General features: G+C 29.5%; 1 protein-coding gene across 1 annotated transcript; it reads left to right on the top strand.

Moving 5' to 3' along the window:
- The first annotated feature begins 10559 nt into the window (after positions 1 to 10559).
- LOC125865253 (receptor protein kinase TMK1-like) lies at positions 10560 to 14199 on the top strand. Its single transcript, XM_049545458.1, has 2 exons — positions 10560 to 13315; positions 13503 to 14199. The coding sequence occupies exons 1-2, from the start codon at positions 10933 to 10935 to the stop codon at positions 14009 to 14011; spliced, it is 2892 nt and encodes a 963-aa protein (XP_049401415.1). The 5' UTR covers positions 10560 to 10932; the 3' UTR covers positions 14012 to 14199.
- The last annotated feature ends 5319 nt before the right edge of the window (positions 14200 to 19518 follow it).

Raw genomic sequence — 19518 nt, 5'->3', positions numbered from 1 at the left:
GTTAAAGTAGTTTTAAAAAAATATATATATTGTTCAAATACAAATACAAAGTATTACCCTCCTTAAAATATAGGGGTGTCCATCGATAGGTTTGGTTTGATTTTATGTTTTATCGGTTCGATTTATCGATTTTTGATTTTTAAATATGTTAAACCAATAACCAAACCAACGAGATATTTTTTATCCGTTTTCATTTTATCGATTTTGGTCCTTAACAGTTCGATTTTCGATTTAACCAATAAGAAAATACTTATAAAACAAATATATGACTTTTCTAATAAATTTGATGTGAAACACAATAATGTAACTTTACAAATGCTCATAAAATAGAAACAACAATAACAAACATCTATACAAGCGTAACACAGAGAGAAATTAAGAGGATAGACTTCTTATTTTAGATTTTAATGTTTTTTATAATGTAAATTTGTGACTCAAAGTCACTGTAAAGTGTGAATTAAAGGCTAAAGGACAAAGATAGTAACTACTAAGGTATTGAGATTAATATATAACTAGTAAAATTACCCGCGCTTCACACAGAAATTTAATGTCACGGAATTTATAAAATAATACTTAAAACCTATCATGCATTAAAACTAAACACTATATTATCTTATACACAAGATTACGTAGTAACAAACATTAATAATGTAAAACAAAATGAAAATTATTACATCTTATCATTTATCCTTGATTGATAACATAAGCATAAATTAATTATTGTAAAAATACATATCAGGATCTGTAACATAAGCAATGGTGTCAGTGAGCCACTCAACAGGAGCAAAGTACACAAATATTTAATTGTGAAGAAGAAGAAGAAGAGGTTCAGAATTTTCGTTATTTTAAAATGAGAGGAAATCTCTTTATTTATAGACAACAAAGGATAGTGTGAACAAATGTTTATTGTGTCTTATCAAAAAGGTTACAACTATTTGAAAAAGTTGCAACCGTTCGGAAAGGTCACAACATTTCATAAAACTCACAACTTTTTATAAAAATCACAATTCTTCATAAAAGTCGCAACTCTTCATGAAAGGGGAAGACTTGTTTTGGAAATACATAAATTAACAGGGAGTTCTGGTTTGTGGTGGCGCCATGTAAGCGGGCCTAATGTTCTCTTATATATATATATATATATACTCCCTCTGTCCCATTTTATGTGGCAACATTTCATTTTTGGTCAGTCCCAAAAAGAATGTCACATTTCCTTATATGGAAAGTATTTAAAGGTACAATTCCTTTTTTATCCTTGTTGGTCCCACTTAATCTTAAAATAATACTCCAATACATTTATGAGGAGAGAGAAATTGAGTCTACTTTTTAAAAGGGCAATTTGGTAAACATTTCAAAGTCTTCATTTATTTCATAAACTCCGTGCCCGGTCAAATGTTGCCACATAAAATGGGACGGAGGGAGTAATATTTATGTACAAGTAAAAGTAGTAAATTACTTGTCTTAATGGGTTATTGGTTAACCCAATATTAAAAATCAATACCGAACCGATAACCCAATAATTTTTTTTCTAAAACCATTAAAAAACTGTTAACCCAATAGCAATAAACCAATAACACTTTTATCGGTTTGGTTTATCGATCGGTTTGATTTTTGCACACCCTTACTAAAATACTTGTTCGGAGAATATTTTTGATACAAAAGTATTTAACAATAATAAGTTGATTTTGACCAAACAAGCTATAAGTGGTTATATATAGTCTTCCGCATCGGACGATACTTGCATAAAAAATTCTTCTTCCTTTTTTTTAGGGGGAAGGGAAATTCATTCGTAATATGGTATCATATTGAAATTCGACTAATTCGAATTTGTCGTGTATGAGAAAATGTTCTCCCTACTAAGGATTTTTCTTAACTCAAAGTTTGAAATCGGAATTTCTGGTTAAGGAAAGAACAAACTTTATCCGATGCACCACATTTTTTATATCAGTATTGAAAAATTTGATTATATGATTAATCAAAACTTCTAAATTTTTAAAATTGGCTTTAATTCGATAAATTGATAATTTTAATTATACAACTTTAAATTGATCGAAAAAATAAAATTGAAATACATAATATTTGGATGGGCTTCAATTTTTTCGATTTTGACCCAACAATACCCAGTGGACTTAGACACCAACTTGAGAGTGGAAAAGCCCAATGGGCTTAAACAGCACTCACAAAAAATATTTGAAAAAATTAATCTAAATAGACGTTGAATCAATTGTTTAAACTAAAAAGGGAAAATTGTATATAATAGCAAACTATTAATTCAAATTAAATGCTATAAATATACTTTGATTTGATTGTACCCTATAGCAAACTATTGCTATTTTCACCACTCTCCCTGATGGAATCTCGCTCGCCACTCTCGTTTGGTGGCAGTCTCACTCGCCTCTCTCGCTTTTATACAAACACAAATGTATAAAATGTGTTTGTGTTTATATAAAGCGAAATGTATATTTTCATTCTCCTCTCTCCCCTCTCCCAGATCTTGCTTGCCACTCTCCCAAATCTCGCTCACCACTCTCCCAAATCTCGCTCGCCACCCTCGCCTCTCTCGCTTATACAAACAGAAACAAAATGTATAAATTGCACTTCTGTTTGTATAAAGCGAGAGAAAATTGTATATACACATGCACTTACATATATCTTCGTCCTATACACTTATAATTATACAATACAAATATTTCTCTGCTCAGTTTTCTTTTGCCTTTCTCTCTTTCTCGTTTTATACATACACAGATTATACAATTGATTTTTTGTATACAATTGCTTTCTTTTGTATATGTATAGCGAATTATACAACTGTCTTCTTTGTATATGTATAACGAATTATACAACTGTTTTTTTTTGTATATGTATAGCGAATTATACATATATATGTTTGTTATGGAGCACAATTATGCAAACTTTGCTATAACATACAAATATGAATTTTGTGTTTGCTATATGTGAAAGTTGCTCAACTAAAAATTATGTGTATATATACACATGTAATATCACAAAGTAAGGTCTGAAATAATAGAATGTATCCAAATATTAGTTTTCAGATAGGGTATGTTTTGTACGTTGTGTCAAAATAGTTTGGCGTTAAAACTCTTGTTGTTATGGGTAGAATGTTGTAATAGAGAAGTAAATATAGTATAAAAAATGATTTTGAAGAAAATCAAGTTGTCATAATAAAATATTATTACAATGAATGACCGTTATAATAAGATTTGATTGTATAGCCTAAATATAATTAGTTTTACGGTCAGACATATATAACGTTATTTTCATCTTTTAGTTACTTGATTTATAAGATTTCATTGTTTATTTGCTAGTGAGTCATCTAAGTTGATCTGTTAAAATGTGATTGAGTAATACAATAAAAGGTCAAGTATGAACTCCCTTTTAATTTACTATCCGAAGTCTGATATTTATTTTGGGATTCAATTAATTTAAATTCAAGTGGAAAAGTCTCACTTTGACAAATACTAAACCCTTCATAGCAAAGGCGATCAACTGCATTCTCAAAACTCAAATTCGACAGTCGACCTTTAATAAAAATAAAAAATAAATATTTATCACTCCATCACCATCTTTAATGACGTGAATTTTTTTCTTAATAATGAAATTATTGTAGCAGACTAACCAATTATTGATTGTAACGTGGACCAAATGGATTGAATAATGTAGCAATTGGACCAAACAATTTTTTCACACTTGTGTGGATAAGAATTTTTAATATATTTCAACAATGTATGGCTATTGGTCCAAACAAATCTTCTTCTTTTTCTTAATAGTGGGGTTGGAAAATTCAGAGAGTGGCTGCATTTTTTTATATAGAAATAACAAACTAATTGATCGGATCGACTTGAAAAATGAAAAGATTGTTCACATTTACTTATTCATTATATAATAATAATAGTAATAACGTATTCAATGTAATACCACAAATAGAATATGAGGAGGGTAGAATATACTTAGATCTTAATCCTATCTCGTAGAAATAAATAGCTTGTTTTCAATAGGTCATAGGCTATTCCGATACTAACAATAAATGTCCATTTGTATTTGTCTAGTTTAGAAAAATAAGAGATAATTTTTTATTTATTTTTTATTGTTAAGTACTATAATCAAATCTATTCATTTCTTAGCATATATATACTAATAATTATGTTGATATAGTAAAATTACTAATTTATTTATTATTTTTTTAAAATGTGTTAAATTTAAATATGAAGAAGTAAACCTGAGCGAGGCAAATAATAAGGTAGAAAATTCTCCAAATGTTTATAGAAAAAATTATGTATCTCTCTCCCAATTCAGTATATGTGTCTTTAACTAAACTTTCCTTTCTAATAGATATTAAATCTCCTTTCCTCATTTCTTTTGCATTATTTTCACCTTTTGGTCACTATCATTAATCCAAATCACTTCCAACTTGCACATAAAATGCACCATGATATAATATTTTAAATACTTTTTTCTACTATTATGTGGGCCCACGCATACATTAAAGTTAATTAACTTATAATTAGCTCGACTAAATTATGAAAAATTTATGAAGCTTTATAAAATTCATATGAACTTTTTAAAAAATCCTAAAGATGGAAGGAACTAGCATACTCGGAAAATGCGTTAAAAAATCGAATCAATCTCAGATGACATTAGTTTTTTAAAAAATAGACATTATCATCGAATTTTATCTGATAAGAATTAAAATTTCATGACGATATCGATTTTTCAGTTACTAGAATCGAAAATTTGAAATTTCATAATAATATCTATTTTTTTAGTTACGAAGAGATGAAAAATTATTATTTGTAAATTTTACTGTATGTTAACATTAATATTAATATCAACTCTAGATTTTGGTAATTGTTACAAGCAATATATTTGAAGACAGAAGGCATTTATTTAGATTTAGCAGACAATTGCTTTTGCCTTTTGTTATAAAATATTCCCACAAATTCTACTCCAAATATTGACCAGACCCACTTTGTCTATAGGCATCATCTCATAAAGCAAGATAATAATTAAAAATATATGTATTTTTATTTTATTCAATTTTATATTTTCGTTTATTAGGATTCATAATAAATTGACAAGTTTTGCGTTGGTCGTCGACCTTTGCACAATCCTCATCCTCCTTATGTCCTCCATATTGTGAAAAGAAGTGAGCAGTGACAAACCCAGAATTTCAACTAAGGAGTATCAAAATATAAAGAAGAGGGTCAATATGTACTACTGTATATACATACAAAATATATTTTTATTCTATCTACACAATGTAATTTTTTGACGAAGGAATATCGATTGATACCCCTTAGCTATATGTGACTTCCTCACTGAAAGTGAGGATTCATATAGCCAACCTAACTAACTACCTATGTGTTATGTTAAATTTGTTTTGATATTCCATCTTTAATAGTAATATAACATATTTCCTTCACAAAGAAATTCAAAAAAACACATTTCTTAACTTATTAAATGTTATATATGTTTTACCAAATATCACAAGGTTCAATATCAACATTTATCAATAATTAAGGAACTAAAAATGTTATTATTTCAAAAAAAAAAATATAATTTTAAAACTAAGTCATATACCCATGTAAGAAAGTCATAAATTATCCTCTTGGTAGTTAGAGTAATATTTCTGATGTTCAATGAAAGAACCATAGTTTTTCCTTAAAACAAAATAGACCATTCAATATTTTTGCTCAAATTTCAAAAAGATTGACTTTAAAATTTTTCTTTGATGTATATTTATTATTATGTTGATAGAAATTGATAGGTGCCATATACATGTGTGCTTAGCATCAAAATTAGATTTTGTTTTTTCTTGGGTCGACAAATTGATCTAACCTACCTTATTGTTGTTAAAAGAAAATTATTTAACTACATCTAAAAGTAAGAAAGTCTAGATTGAACAACACAAAAAAAAAAGGACATAATAATTTGATAATCAAACTCTATTCATTTCTAAAATACAAGACTGATGTTGAATAAAAATATAATAATATTCGCTAGAAATTGACTCATTAATAGTATTTATGACAACTTTAAAATCTCATTTTATTTGATAATATTCTGACAAAAATATTCATCGAAAATTCACTTTTGTTTTTTACTTTACACCTCTAGAATGCAACTTAAATGGTTGTGATATTGAATTACCACTCAATTCTTATTGATTTATTTATTACTACTTATAATTTCTTCAATAATTAGGGTTTAAATGTGATTAATAATACAAATCTTTAAATGGCATTTATGAAATTTGTAGCACATAGAATGGTAATTCCAACACCGACCTAATAGTCCCTAAATAAACTTTAGATAAAACATAAGATCTTTGTCAATTCAAAGACAAAAATATTTTCTTTTAATTAAATAATAATTAGCATTAGTATGTTTTTTTAATTAAGGCAAAACAAAAAGTAAATTATAAAGTGTTATTATGGCCCCAACTTTTTGACCTATTTTTACTTAAGTCCCCACAAATGGGACCTCATTTTGTCTCCACCTTTGTGGTTAGGCTTACTTTGCAAAGCATGCCCCACCAAGATAATGACACACTTAAATAATAATATTAATTATTTTTTTAATGACGGTGGTGTTCAACTCTGTTCATGTGAGCTTTTTCACATTATCGATTTAAGTTTGAGTAAAAAAAAAAGAGTCACGGTAGACTATCAGCTAGAGTAAGATGTGTTATTTCATTCAGTACTTTTTATGTTCATCAACACGATATCAAAAATTTTTGTATATCAAAATTAAAATACCAGAAACATTTCACCAAATATTTTTGTTTCTATTAAAATTTGAATTTGAAATTGTATAGGTCACTCCACTTTGTTGATTACTAGACCATATTGTTATGTGCTTCTTAAATATTTAATAATTCTAATTAAAAAAGAAGAAGAAGATATTAAGAGTTCAAATAAATACAAGGTAATAAAAATATCAATTGGCCTATATTATATATATATATATATATATATATATTTTATTTTTTTTTATTTAATCACTCGGTGTTTGATATATTATTGTGGGTTTGATTGGTTTAAATTTGCACAGAAAAACACTTTGTATCATAATTTTTATTTTTTATTCCAGACTCAAACTTGATACCTATAATTAAGATTTAAGAATAGAAAAATTCTATAAATAAAATTGTCCCATTATATTTGTAATGTTCTATGAGGAGAATGATTGATCCAATTTGTGCATTAATCATCCATTGATTATTTACTTATTTTTTTACTTTTATCTGGAGATATCCATTTATTAAGTTCAATAAATAATGTATGTATGCCAAATAAAAGAGTGATTTAAAATTATATTTTGTTTGTTTTTTGTTTTCTTGGCTGGGAATCAAAGTCTTCAAACGTAAGAAACAACAACATATATGTCATTATGTATATATCAAATTTTGAATTAATTAAAATTATTTTTGTTTGTCTTTTTTACGAAAGAAATTTGTTATATTTAAATGATCTTTAGAATTATATTATATCCTCAAATATAAAGTAACAAATACATATTTAACAAACTCCATGAGTAATAAAATGATTTAACATTTAGTAACTCATTAGATTTATAATTACATAAAATGAAACTATACATATTAATTAATAAAAAAACAAATATGTTCAATCAAATATTATAAGAACCAAAAAAATATTGTCAATTTTTTGAAGGACTACAAGTGAAAATTTTCCTTTAGAAAATAATGATTGGGCATGTTGATCCATAAAAGGACTTTTACACTTGTAGAAACTTATAGTTTCTTATCATTTGGGGTAAAATTCATGAACTTTTAATTGCAAAATAGAAGCAAATTAAGTGTAGAAAATAATAATCCAATTTGCCATAAAGGGAAAAACATAAGGTATTTGGAAGTTGGAAGGAGAAATAGACACAATTTACTTGCACTATTTTTTGTAATCATTTTATGTTCAGAATCTACTTGTTCAACTAATTTAGATTTATATCACGTAAAATTATAAAAAGAAAGATAACCTTATTAAGAGAATAATTTTTTATTTATACATATTTACATGTCTTAGATATTTGTGCAACGTTGAATTACTTTCTCTGTCTCATTTTATGCAACAATATTTTTGAAAAAATAATTAAAGTTTATAATTTGAAACAAGTTATACATATTTTTATGAGGCTATAATCATCTCATTAATGGTAGAATATTTTTAAATCTGAAAATATATTGACATTTTTTTAGACAAACTAAAAAAGTATGTCACTTGAATTCAGATGGATTGAAGTAAAATAATAAATTTTTTATTTTAATTTATGTGACGTGATTTGATTAGACATGAATTTTTTAAAAATAAATAAATAAATTTAAATCATGCGATCTTAATTATTTCATAACATGTGTATAGTTATAGTCTTATAGACATTTGAAACCTGCAATTTTAAATATTCTATAACATTTATGTTTTAGTAAAGGATTCTTCGAGAGTACTATAATATACTATAAAATAAGATATTTGGAGTTGAATTATTTTGAATTATAGAATTATGTCATAGTTTTTTGAATGAACTAATAATAAGGAAAGTATGTCATATCAATTGAAGCGAAAGAAATTGTTTGTTAATAGTGTACATAAATAAGATTAAAATTCAAGAAGTATGTTTGTTGACATATCGCGTGTAATAAATTTTTATTAAGTACTAATAATTTTTTAATGGGATAAACTTATGAGTCAGATTTCTCTCTGACCTGATAACAAGTATCGCCTCCTCTCCCGACTCTCTTTAAGGAGAGAATTTTCTTTTCCCGACTTTCTTTCTGATAACATGTTAGAAAATTCCAAACATGACATTTGTTAGTTTTGAATGAAAAATGAAAAGCACGGGATGTGAATCTTACTTCTTAAGAATAAAACTACTACTAATTAATTTGAACAGCCTCCACATGGTTGGAAGTGGGCTCTTAATGATTATAATTTACCATACTTATGGACATATTAATAATTTCTAAAGGACGCAAAATAGGATTAATACAATTTTTTTTATATTCATATTTTTTTCTATTTTTCTTGCGTTAAAAGTAGAGTTAAATTATTTGTTGCATACTTTTGTTTATAAATATTAAATGATATTTAACTATCAAATGTTAATATACATTATATAACAATATCTCATTATAGGAGCCATAAATTTTTCAAATAAATATTGTCACTCTAGTGAGGTTTGATAGGTAAATCATTAACTTCCAAAAAATATATATGGAAAATCAAATATTCAAATTTACATAGTTTTAATCATTAAAAACTCTACCTACTAATAATGTAGGAATATCAAAATTTTAACTTTTACTAACAAATATACAACTACTTAAACTTCATTGGTACAATTTACATTCATGTGCATTAATAATCATGTTTTCTTGTTAGGCATGCATTAAATAATTAATATTGAACCTGTTATAAAGTAGTTTACAAATTACTTTTGTAAAACATTTCTATATAAAAATAAAAATAAAGCCAGTCAAAAGTATGATAAAATTAATATTGAACCTGCTATAAAGTAAACCACACATTTTGGGATGGGAGGAGTAGTACTTACTTTTGAATTTTGATAGTATAGACTAATAACAACTAAAATTCAATAATTTTTGTGGAGTTATTTCCTTTCTTCATTTGATTCCGTCCGATATTCGATATTCGTTTTAAACGTTCGATCAATTTTAGTTTATGATATATTTTTCATGTCTAAACATGAATTTTCTGATGCGGTTTATCTTTTTTTATAATAAAAGTGAAATAAAAGACTTTTTGTCCAAAAAAAAAGATTTTAAATTAAATCTTGGATATAACTCACATATTTGAAAAACTAGCTTAGAGGATGAGGATTATTGTCCACGTCTTATAAGAGCTTAGAATTCTAGTTATTCACGATGTGAGATATTTCATTCATCACTCCTTCAATATAGAGACATGTATTTTCACCTCCCACAATTGCCCGATTTCTTAGGGCCTCGTATTGAACCTAACTATGATATTATGTCAAATTAGATCTTGAACCTTACTGAAAATCCAAAACTAACCCAAAATGAAGGAGATTGTCCAAACTTTATAAAGAGTGCAAAATTTCATTTGTTCGCCAATGTTATATTCATCACTTCATAATTTGTGGTGGGGGAAGGGGTTATACTCATCCAGTGTTTAGTATCTGCATTGAAGTCCGACTAAATTCAGATTTATGTCGGAAAAATCCCACATTAGAGTAAATATTCTCTAACAAAAACAACTATGTATCTAGAGAACGTAAACCCAAAACCTCTAATTAAGAATGAATAAACACTTACCGCTCCACCGTTCGATCACTTTGTATTACTTCCACAACCAACCCTACCAGGTCCATCTTGAATGTGACTGGATGAAAAACATGAACCCAAAAAAAAAAAAAAGTTACTCCAATTAAATACATACAGATACATGCTTACGAAAAAGACCATAATACCCCTACAAGTTCTTGTCTTCAAGACAAATTTTCCCTCTAAACATACCATTATTATATGGTATAGTTTCTCACTTTCTTAGATTAGCATTCCTCATATGAAAAATCCACTCTTTATGGTCATTTCTTGCTACTAAATCTTCACTTATAAAAAAAAAGATTAAATTTTTTGGATTACTCTGTAAAAACTACTGTGTTGTCAGCAAGAACAACACCATAGTAGTAGCAACTAGCAAGCATTGTGCTTTTTCTCACTCCAATTATCACTCTCTTTCTCCTTTTTTTGTTTTGGGGTTTAGTGATCTGAACCCCATGTTTTCCACCTCTTATTGTCTCAAGATTTGACATGGGGGTCTTCAAGAATCAACCTCATTAGGTGGCAAAGATTGTAGCTTTCTTGATTTTTGTTGTAGTGGGTTTTTTTTTTTGTTGAATGTTAATGCAAATGCTCAAATGTTGTTACTTTGTGGATCATCTATGGAGTTTTATTTTCACCATATATGGTTTGTTGTAGCTCTGTTTCTTGCTTTTGCTTCACTTGTTTTCACTGTCACTGACCCTAATGACTTGTCTGTTATTAATGAGTTGAGAAAAGGGTTGGAAAATCCTGAGGTCTTGAAATGGCCTGAAAATGGTGGAGACCCCTGTGGTTCTCCAGTTTGGCCACATATTGTGTGTAGTGGTAGTAGAATTCAGCAGATTCAAGTTACGGGGTTAGGGTTAAAAGGCCCTTTACCTCAAAACTTGAATAAGTTGTCTAGGTTGACACATTTGGGGTTGCAAAAGAATCAATTTAGTGGAAAGTTGCCATCTTTTAGTGGTTTGTCTGAATTGAGCTTTGCTTACTTGGATTTCAATCAGTTTGACACAATCCCATTAGATTTCTTTGATGGACTTGTGAATCTACAAGTTTTGGCTTTGGATGAAAATCCTCTAAATGCCACTAGTGGTTGGTCATTGCCAAATGGGCTTCAAGATTCAGCTCAGTTGATCAATTTAACAATGATAAACTGCAATTTAGCTGGTCCTTTGCCTGAATTCCTTGGAACTATGTCTTCTTTAGAGGTTTTGTTGTTGTCTACAAATAGGCTTTCAGGGCCTATTCCAGGTACTTTCAAGGATGCAGTGCTCAAGATGCTTTGGTTGAACGATCAGTCGGGTGATGGTATGAGTGGTCCAATAGATGTTGTTGCAACAATGGTGTCACTTACACATCTTTGGCTTCATGGGAACCAATTTTCAGGTAAAATCCCAGTAGAGATTGGTAATTTAACAAATCTGAAGGATCTCAATGTGAACACAAATAACCTTGTTGGATTAATCCCTGAAAGTTTAGCAAATATGCCATTAGACAATCTTGATTTAAATAATAATCATTTTATGGGACCAGTTCCTAAGTTCAAGGCTACTATTGTTAGTTTTATGTCCAACTCTTTTTGTCAAACCAAACAAGGAGCAGTATGTGCCCCTGAGGTTATGGCACTTTTAGAGTTTCTTGATGGTGTGAATTATCCTTCTAGGCTTGTTGAATCATGGTCTGGAAACAACCCTTGTGATGGACGTTGGTGGGGAATAAGCTGTGACGATAACCAAAAAGTTAGTGTCATAAACTTGCCTAAGTCTAATCTTTCCGGGACCTTGAGTCCTTCAATCGCGAACCTTGAATCCGTTACTCGCATTTATCTTGAATCAAATAATCTTTCTGGTTTTGTTCCATCTAGTTGGACTGGTTTGAAATCTCTGTCTATTCTTGATTTGAGTAATAACAATATTTCTCCACCTCTACCTAAATTTACCACCTCTTTGAAACTTGTTCTAAATGGAAATCCAAAGCTGACTTCTAGTCCTCCTGGAGTAAACCCTTCACCAAACAACAGCACAACTCCCGCAGCTTCACCCGCGTTGTCTATACCATCTTCACGATCCAACAGTTCAAGCTCTGTGATCTTTAAACCCGGTGAACAGTCACCCGAAAAAAAGGACTCAAAGTCAAAGATAGCCATAGTTGTGGTTCCTATTGCTGGTTTTCTACTTTTGATTTTTCTTGCTATTCCACTGTACATTTATGTCTGTAAGAAGAGTAAAGATAAGCATCAAGCTCCAACTGCTCTTGTGGTTCATCCTAGAGATCCATCTGATTCGGGTAATGTGGTCAAGATTGCGATTGCCAATCAGACTAATGGAAGTCTTTCCACAGTAAATGCAAGTGGTTCTGCTAGCATACACAGTGGTGAATCCCATATGATCGAAGCTGGGAATTTGCTTATATCGGTTCAAGTACTTCGGAATGTGACTAAGAATTTTTCTCCAGAAAATGAACTTGGGCGTGGTGGTTTTGGTGTGGTTTATAAGGGAGAATTAGATGATGGGACACAAATAGCTGTCAAAAGAATGGAGGCTGGTATTGTTAGCAACAAAGCTTTGGATGAATTTCGATCAGAAATTGATGTTCTCTCAAAAGTCCGGCATCGGCATTTAGTGTCTCTACTGGGATACTCTGTTGAAGGTAGTGAAAGAATTCTGGTTTATGAGTACATGCCACAAGGTGCACTTAGTAGACATCTTTTCCGCTGGAAAAAGTTCAAGTTGGAGCCTCTCTCTTGGAAGAAAAGGCTTAATATTGCCTTAGATGTTGCTAGAGGTGTGGAGTATCTACACACACTAGCACATCAGAGCTTCATTCATAGAGATCTCAAATCCTCAAATATCTTGCTGGGTGATGATTTCCGAGCAAAAGTATCCGACTTTGGACTCGTGAAACTTGCTCCTGATAAAGAGAAATCTGTGGTCACCAGGCTGGCCGGAACTTTTGGATATCTGGCACCTGAATATGCTGGTAAGCAATTTTTTGCTTACTTTGTCAAAGAGAAAAGATGATTTTTTAAAATGCATGTTTATATGACAATTTTTACTTTTGCAGACACCTAGAGTTTGCTCAACTCAATTCTGATGTATAGCATTTTATTTTTTTGCATACCAATGTACTGTTTTCCGAACTAACATGAGATGTTTATTTGGTCCAGTTACGGGTAAAATCACCACGAAAGCTGATGTCTTTAGCTTTGGTGTTGTGCTAATGGAGTTGATAACTGGGATGATGGCACTTGATGAGGATAGACCTGAGGAAAGCCAGTACTTGGTTTCGTGGTTCTGGAATGCCAAATCCTCTAAAGAGAAGCTTATGACAGTCATTGATCCAGCTCTAGACGTGAAAGATGAGATAACCAAGAGCATTTCCACCTTAGCTGAACTTGCTGGTCATTGCACTGCAAGAGAACCTGGTCAACGGCCAGATATGGGCCACGCTGTAAACGTGCTCTCCCCACTTGTTGAGAAATGGAAGCCTCTTGAGGATGATCCAGAGGACTATTGTGGTATCGACTACAGTCTTCCCCTCAATCAAATGGTCAAGGGCTGGCAAGAATCGGAAGGAAAAGACTTAAGTTACGTGGACCTCGAGGACAGTAAGGGTAGTATCCCTGCAAGACCAACTGGATTTGCAGATTCATTTACATCAGCTGATGGTAGATAATGGAGGTACTTCTATGTAGTAGATGTAGATATCAATTTTCTTTGTATTGTGTGAGATTTTGATCGTATTTTCCACGTGCCTTCGTTCATTTCTCCCCCTTCAATGTGAATGTATTAGAAATTCAAACTATGTGTAGCCTCAGTTCCTTCTGTAGATACAAAATAGTGATGAAGGAGAACTATACATCGGTTAAACTCCTCGCTCAGTCACTATTTTCATCTTCTATTATGGTGAGATTTAAGATCATTTCATACAACTTTGCTTATTTTCGTCGTTTAGTTTGCTGCTTCAGAAGTTCTGTGTTGAGAAACATACTGACGTTGAAATAGCCCGGTAATAGAATATGTCGTTTGATTCGAAGAATCTAACCATATGGCTTCTTCCTTCTGCACAAATATGGCAACACTTGGAGAAAGTTAACCCTTATGCTTCCCTCATCACTGCTGTTTTGAGAAAAAGTATAACATATGTTGCTCAGATTCTTCAAAAATATTGTCGAATGTGTGTTAGATCCTTCGAAAGCTATGCATTATTTAGAGTATCCAACACGAATGCAACATCATTTTTTGGAGGGTTTCGAGCATAGTATTAGATATCTCATTTTGTTGATTACATTATAATTTTGAAGTTAATATGTTCTTTACCTTTGATCTTTTAGCACTTAAAAAGGCATGGCTTCTAGTAATCCTCAGTTATGTTTGTTCTGACTCTCTAAAAATATTGCCGCACGAACTACCGACATATTTGAAGAATTCGAGCAACATATATATAGTCCCTCAGTGAGTCCTCAAACACCATTAATACAATAATTTATGTTTTCTTGAAGGGGAAGCCTTGAAACAATGGTACTATTATTTTCATATGACCTACAGTTCATGGTACGGTACAGTTGCTTGGAGCAACATTATAGTTGTCTCCTTATGATCTACAGGTCACAGTTAAGTTGCATTGGTGCAACATATAATTGTCTCCATGTGACCTTTAAGTCACAGTACAATTATCGCCGTGTGATCTATAAGTCACAGTACAATTATCGCCGTGTGATCTATAAATCATGAGTTCGAGTTGTAGAATAAGATTAGCACTATCACTAATTTTAGGTTGAAACTGCCATTCAAAAAAAGCACAAATTTCCAACAGAAACAGTTGACATTGTCAAAATCTAGGTGAGCAGAAGGATTGTCATTTTCAAGTATCAAAAAATGGTCTTTAAACTAACCAACATATTAGATTACTTGATTGAAATGGGATTAAGACTATAATTTGTACACTAATTAATATAATTAGCATAATTCAAGGGGATGTAGATTTTATTACCATCATTCATGCATGAGTCACTTTATATTTGGTCCACATATTTGGTGCTAGTCCTTATCACTTTTCATAGGTTTCCTAACCAAAATATCAACTAAAAAAATCACAATCTTGTGACTCTCCTAACTTTTTTTTTTTAAAAAAAATCATTTCATGGTTGGTATCCTTTTGATTAATCTGAATTTATGTTGCGTAGAATTCATTAAAGCCTTAAAGGATAAAGCAATTTCAAATGATATATCTTATTTTAAAACTTATGATTAAGAATGTGAAGATATTCAATGACTCTAATAGTTGTTTGTGATGTAATTTTGCATGATGTTGACAAAATTTTTCTCTTTAACTTCAATTTACAAATACTATCTAGAGAGCAACTTTGCTTATATAAAAATAAGTGAATAATTTTCAAGGATGGTAAATTTTAAGTTGGTTCTAGTTTGTTTGAGATGTCGTCTTTTTCTTTTTTTTTTTGACTTGGATTGCATTCAATATTTATTATGAGGCACGACTAATTTAAATTCATGCAAAAAAAATTTAGTTGAAAGGTATAGTGCTTCCTAATCTCTATTAATAACGATTTAATTTTTAAGACTCGAACCTAATTAATGTTTGGTGGACACATCATCAATATTAAAAGAAGTAAATTAACGTTAGTAGGTAAAAGTTAGTTAATTTATAATAATTTCGGACAAATTTCTAACTACCTTAAATTTGAAAGGTAATTTTTTTATTGTCATAACAGTTCTTTTTTTTAAAAAAAATAAAATAAAATAGGAGCTTTAAAAGTTAAATCATTTTAGGCATTTGAATATGGTTTAATTGAGATTTTCTTAATTTAAAAAAAAGTAGTTTTTGAAATTAATTTGAATAAATATATTTGAAAGTTGAAATTGTGTTTGGATATGAATATATAATTCAAGTTTTATGAGCAAAAACATAAACTCCTACCAAAAACATTTTCTTTTTAAGTTTAAAGTTAAAATAATGAATCAAATAATTATTCGTATTTAATGTTTACAATATATTTGACGTATTTATTACATGATTTTTTAATCACTAAATCATAGTTAGTTAATACCTAATTTTATATTAGTTTATACTTAATCGTAATAACTTAATATGATTTATGTAAACTTCAAGTATATATAAATATATTTATAAAACAATTAGCTAGCAAATTCCTTTCTTATACGTCACGAACCCATTAATGTAAAAGGGTCGGAGAAAATTTACGCACGAGAATTTTAGTAGCTCAATTGGCTGACTATTTCAATTCCATCTTATTGGTGAGCGTTCAATTTCCCACATTGTAATCAAACAAGAAAAAAAGAATATAACCTTAACTAAAATTCGAGAGATATACTATATTTTATAATTTTAACCTTTAAATCAACTCAAGACAATTACGCAAGTTTAATGAATACTTTACTATCTAGTACTTAACTTATTATTATTATTCAAAAAAATTTTCCGCCATGTATTATAGGAATAAAGGTGTCAAATAAGAAGTTAAGCACCAACGTGAATTGTATTAGATTATCTCATTTTGTTGATCGCATTTTAATTTAAAGATAATATGTTCTTTACCTTTGATCCTTTAGCACTTAAAAAGGCATGGCTTCTAGTAATGCTTAGCTATGTTGCTCTGACTCACTAAAAATATTGCCACACAAACCACTGATATATTTGAAGAATCCGAGCAACATAGCCCCTCAGTGAGTCCTCAAACGCCAATAATAAAAGAATTTAAGTTTTCTTGAAGGGGATCCTTGAAGCGATGATACAATTATTTCCATTTGACCTATATATCACGGTACAAAAATTGCCTTGGAGCAACAATATAGTTGCCTTCCGTGTGACCTATAGGTCACAGTACAATTACGTTGGAGCGACAATACAATTGTCTCCATGTGATGTATAAGTAATGATACAATTATCACCGTGTGATCTATATATCACGAGTTCGAACCATAGAATAAGAAAACAATAATAGCATTGTCAAAATCTAGCTGAACTTCATGATTGTCATTTTCAAGCATAAAAAAATGGCCCTTTAAACTAACCAACAGATTAGATTACTTGATTGACATGGAATTAAGACTATAATTTGTACACTAATTAAAATAGCATAATTCAAAGGGATGTAGATTTTATTACTGTCATTCATGCATGAGTCACTTTATATTTGGTCCACATATTTGGTGCTAGTCCTTATCACTTTTCATAGGTTTCCTAACCAAAATATCAACTAAAAAAATCACAATCTTGTGACTCTCCTAACTTTTTTTTAAAAAAATAAATTATTTCATGGTTGGTATGCTTTTGATTAATCTGAATTTATATTGCGTGAAATTCATTAAAAGATAAAGCGGTTTCAAATGAGATATCTTATTTTAAAACTTCTTGATTAAAAATGTGAAGAAATTCAATGACTCTAATAGTTGTTTGTGATGTAATTTTGCATGATGTTGACAAAATTTTGCCCTTAACTTCAATTTACAAATACTATCTAGAGAGCAACTTTGCTTATATAAAAATAAGTGAATAATTTTCAAGGATGGTAAATTTTAAGTTGGTTCTAGTTTGTTTGAGATGTTGTCTTTTTTTTTTTTTTTTTACTTGGATTGCATTCAATAGTTATTATGAGGCTCGACTAATTTAAATTCATGCAGAAAAAATTTAATTGAAAGGTATAGTGCTTCCTAATCCCTATTAATGACGATTTAATTTTTAAAACTCGAACCTAATTAATGTTTGGTGGACACATCATCAATATCAAAAGAAGTAAATTAACGTTAGTAGGTAAAAGTTAGTTAATTTATAATAGTTTCGGACAAATTTCTAACTAACTTAAATTTGAGATGTAAATAAAATAAAATAAAATAGGAGCTTTAAAAGTTAAATCATTTTAGGCATTTGAATATGATTTGATTGAGATTTTCTTAATTTTTTTAAAAAATAGTTTTTGAAATTAATTTGAATAAATATATTTGAAAATTGAAATTGTGTTTGGATATGAATATATAATTCAAAGTTTTATGAGCAAAAACATAAACTCCTACCAAAAGCATTTTCTTTTTAAGTTTAAAGTTAAAATAATGAATCAAATAATTATTCGTATTTAATGTTTACAATATATTTGACGTATTTATTACATGATTTTTTAATCACTAAATCATAGTTAGTTAATACCTATTTTTATATTAGTTTATACTTAATCGTAATAACTTAATATGATTTATGTAAACTTCAAATATCTATAAATATATTCATAAAACAATTAGCTATCAAATTCCTTTCTTATACGTCATGAACCCATTAATGTAAAAGGGTTGGAGAAAATTTACGAACGAGAATTTTAGTACCTCAGTTAGTTGACTATTTCAATTTCATCTTATTGGTGAGCGTTTGATTTCTCACATTGTAATCAAACAAGAAAAAAAAAATATAATCTTAACTAAAATTCGTGAGTTATACTATATTTTATAATTTAACCTTTAAATCAACTCAAGACAATTACACAAGTTTAATGAATACTATACTATCTATTACGTAACTTATTATTATTATTCAAAAGCATTTTAATCCTTTAATTTTTTTCCGCCATGTATTATAGGAATAAGGGTGTCAAATAAGAAGTTAAGCACCAACATGAGTTGTGGTGCACTGGTAGGAGTACTTTACCCTTAACCAAAGGTCTTGAGTTTGAGCCCTGGGTATGGAGATAATCCTGTTGAGAGCGCCACCCTCGAGTGGGCCTTGCAGAGCGTGATCCGGATTTAGTTGGAGCTCCAATGTAGGCTTGGAACACTGGATGGGGAAAAATAGGGAAAATTGTATGAAATAGCAAACTATTAATTCAAAATTAAATGCTATAGCCATAGTTTATTTTATTTGTAATTCGCAGCAAACATCCCATTTTTTTGCCATCTGATTCGGTATACAATTTGCCATTTTATACATTTCGATAAAAAATGTATAAATTGCGTTTGTGTTTGTATAAAGCAAGAGAAAAATGTATATACAAATACATATATTTTTGTCATATACATTTATAATTATACAAAATATAGATCTTATTATACAAATTACAATGTATAAATGAATTTATACAAAACTAAACAATTTGTATAAAATTGGATGTATCTAGCGAATTATACAAATCAAAGGCTATGGAACGCAGTTATGCAAAC

The sequence above is a fragment of the Solanum stenotomum genome, chromosome 1 (genome assembly GCF_019186545.1).
Source record: "Solanum stenotomum isolate F172 chromosome 1, ASM1918654v1, whole genome shotgun sequence".
NCBI lineage: Eukaryota > Viridiplantae > Streptophyta > Magnoliopsida > Solanales > Solanaceae > Solanum > Solanum stenotomum.
This window is presented reverse-complemented; position numbering and strand designations above follow the sequence as displayed.

What these genes read in the sequence shown, in the direction of transcription:
- LOC125865253 (XM_049545458.1), top strand. Translation starts at nt 10,933, where the DNA reads ATGTTGTTACTTTGTGGATCATCTATGGAGTTTTATTTTCACCATATA. An exon ending in TCTGGCACCTGAATATGCTG is followed by an intron (nt 13,316 to 13,502) that starts GTAAGCAATTTT and finishes TATTTGGTCCAG; the next exon opens with TTACGGGTAAAATCACCACG.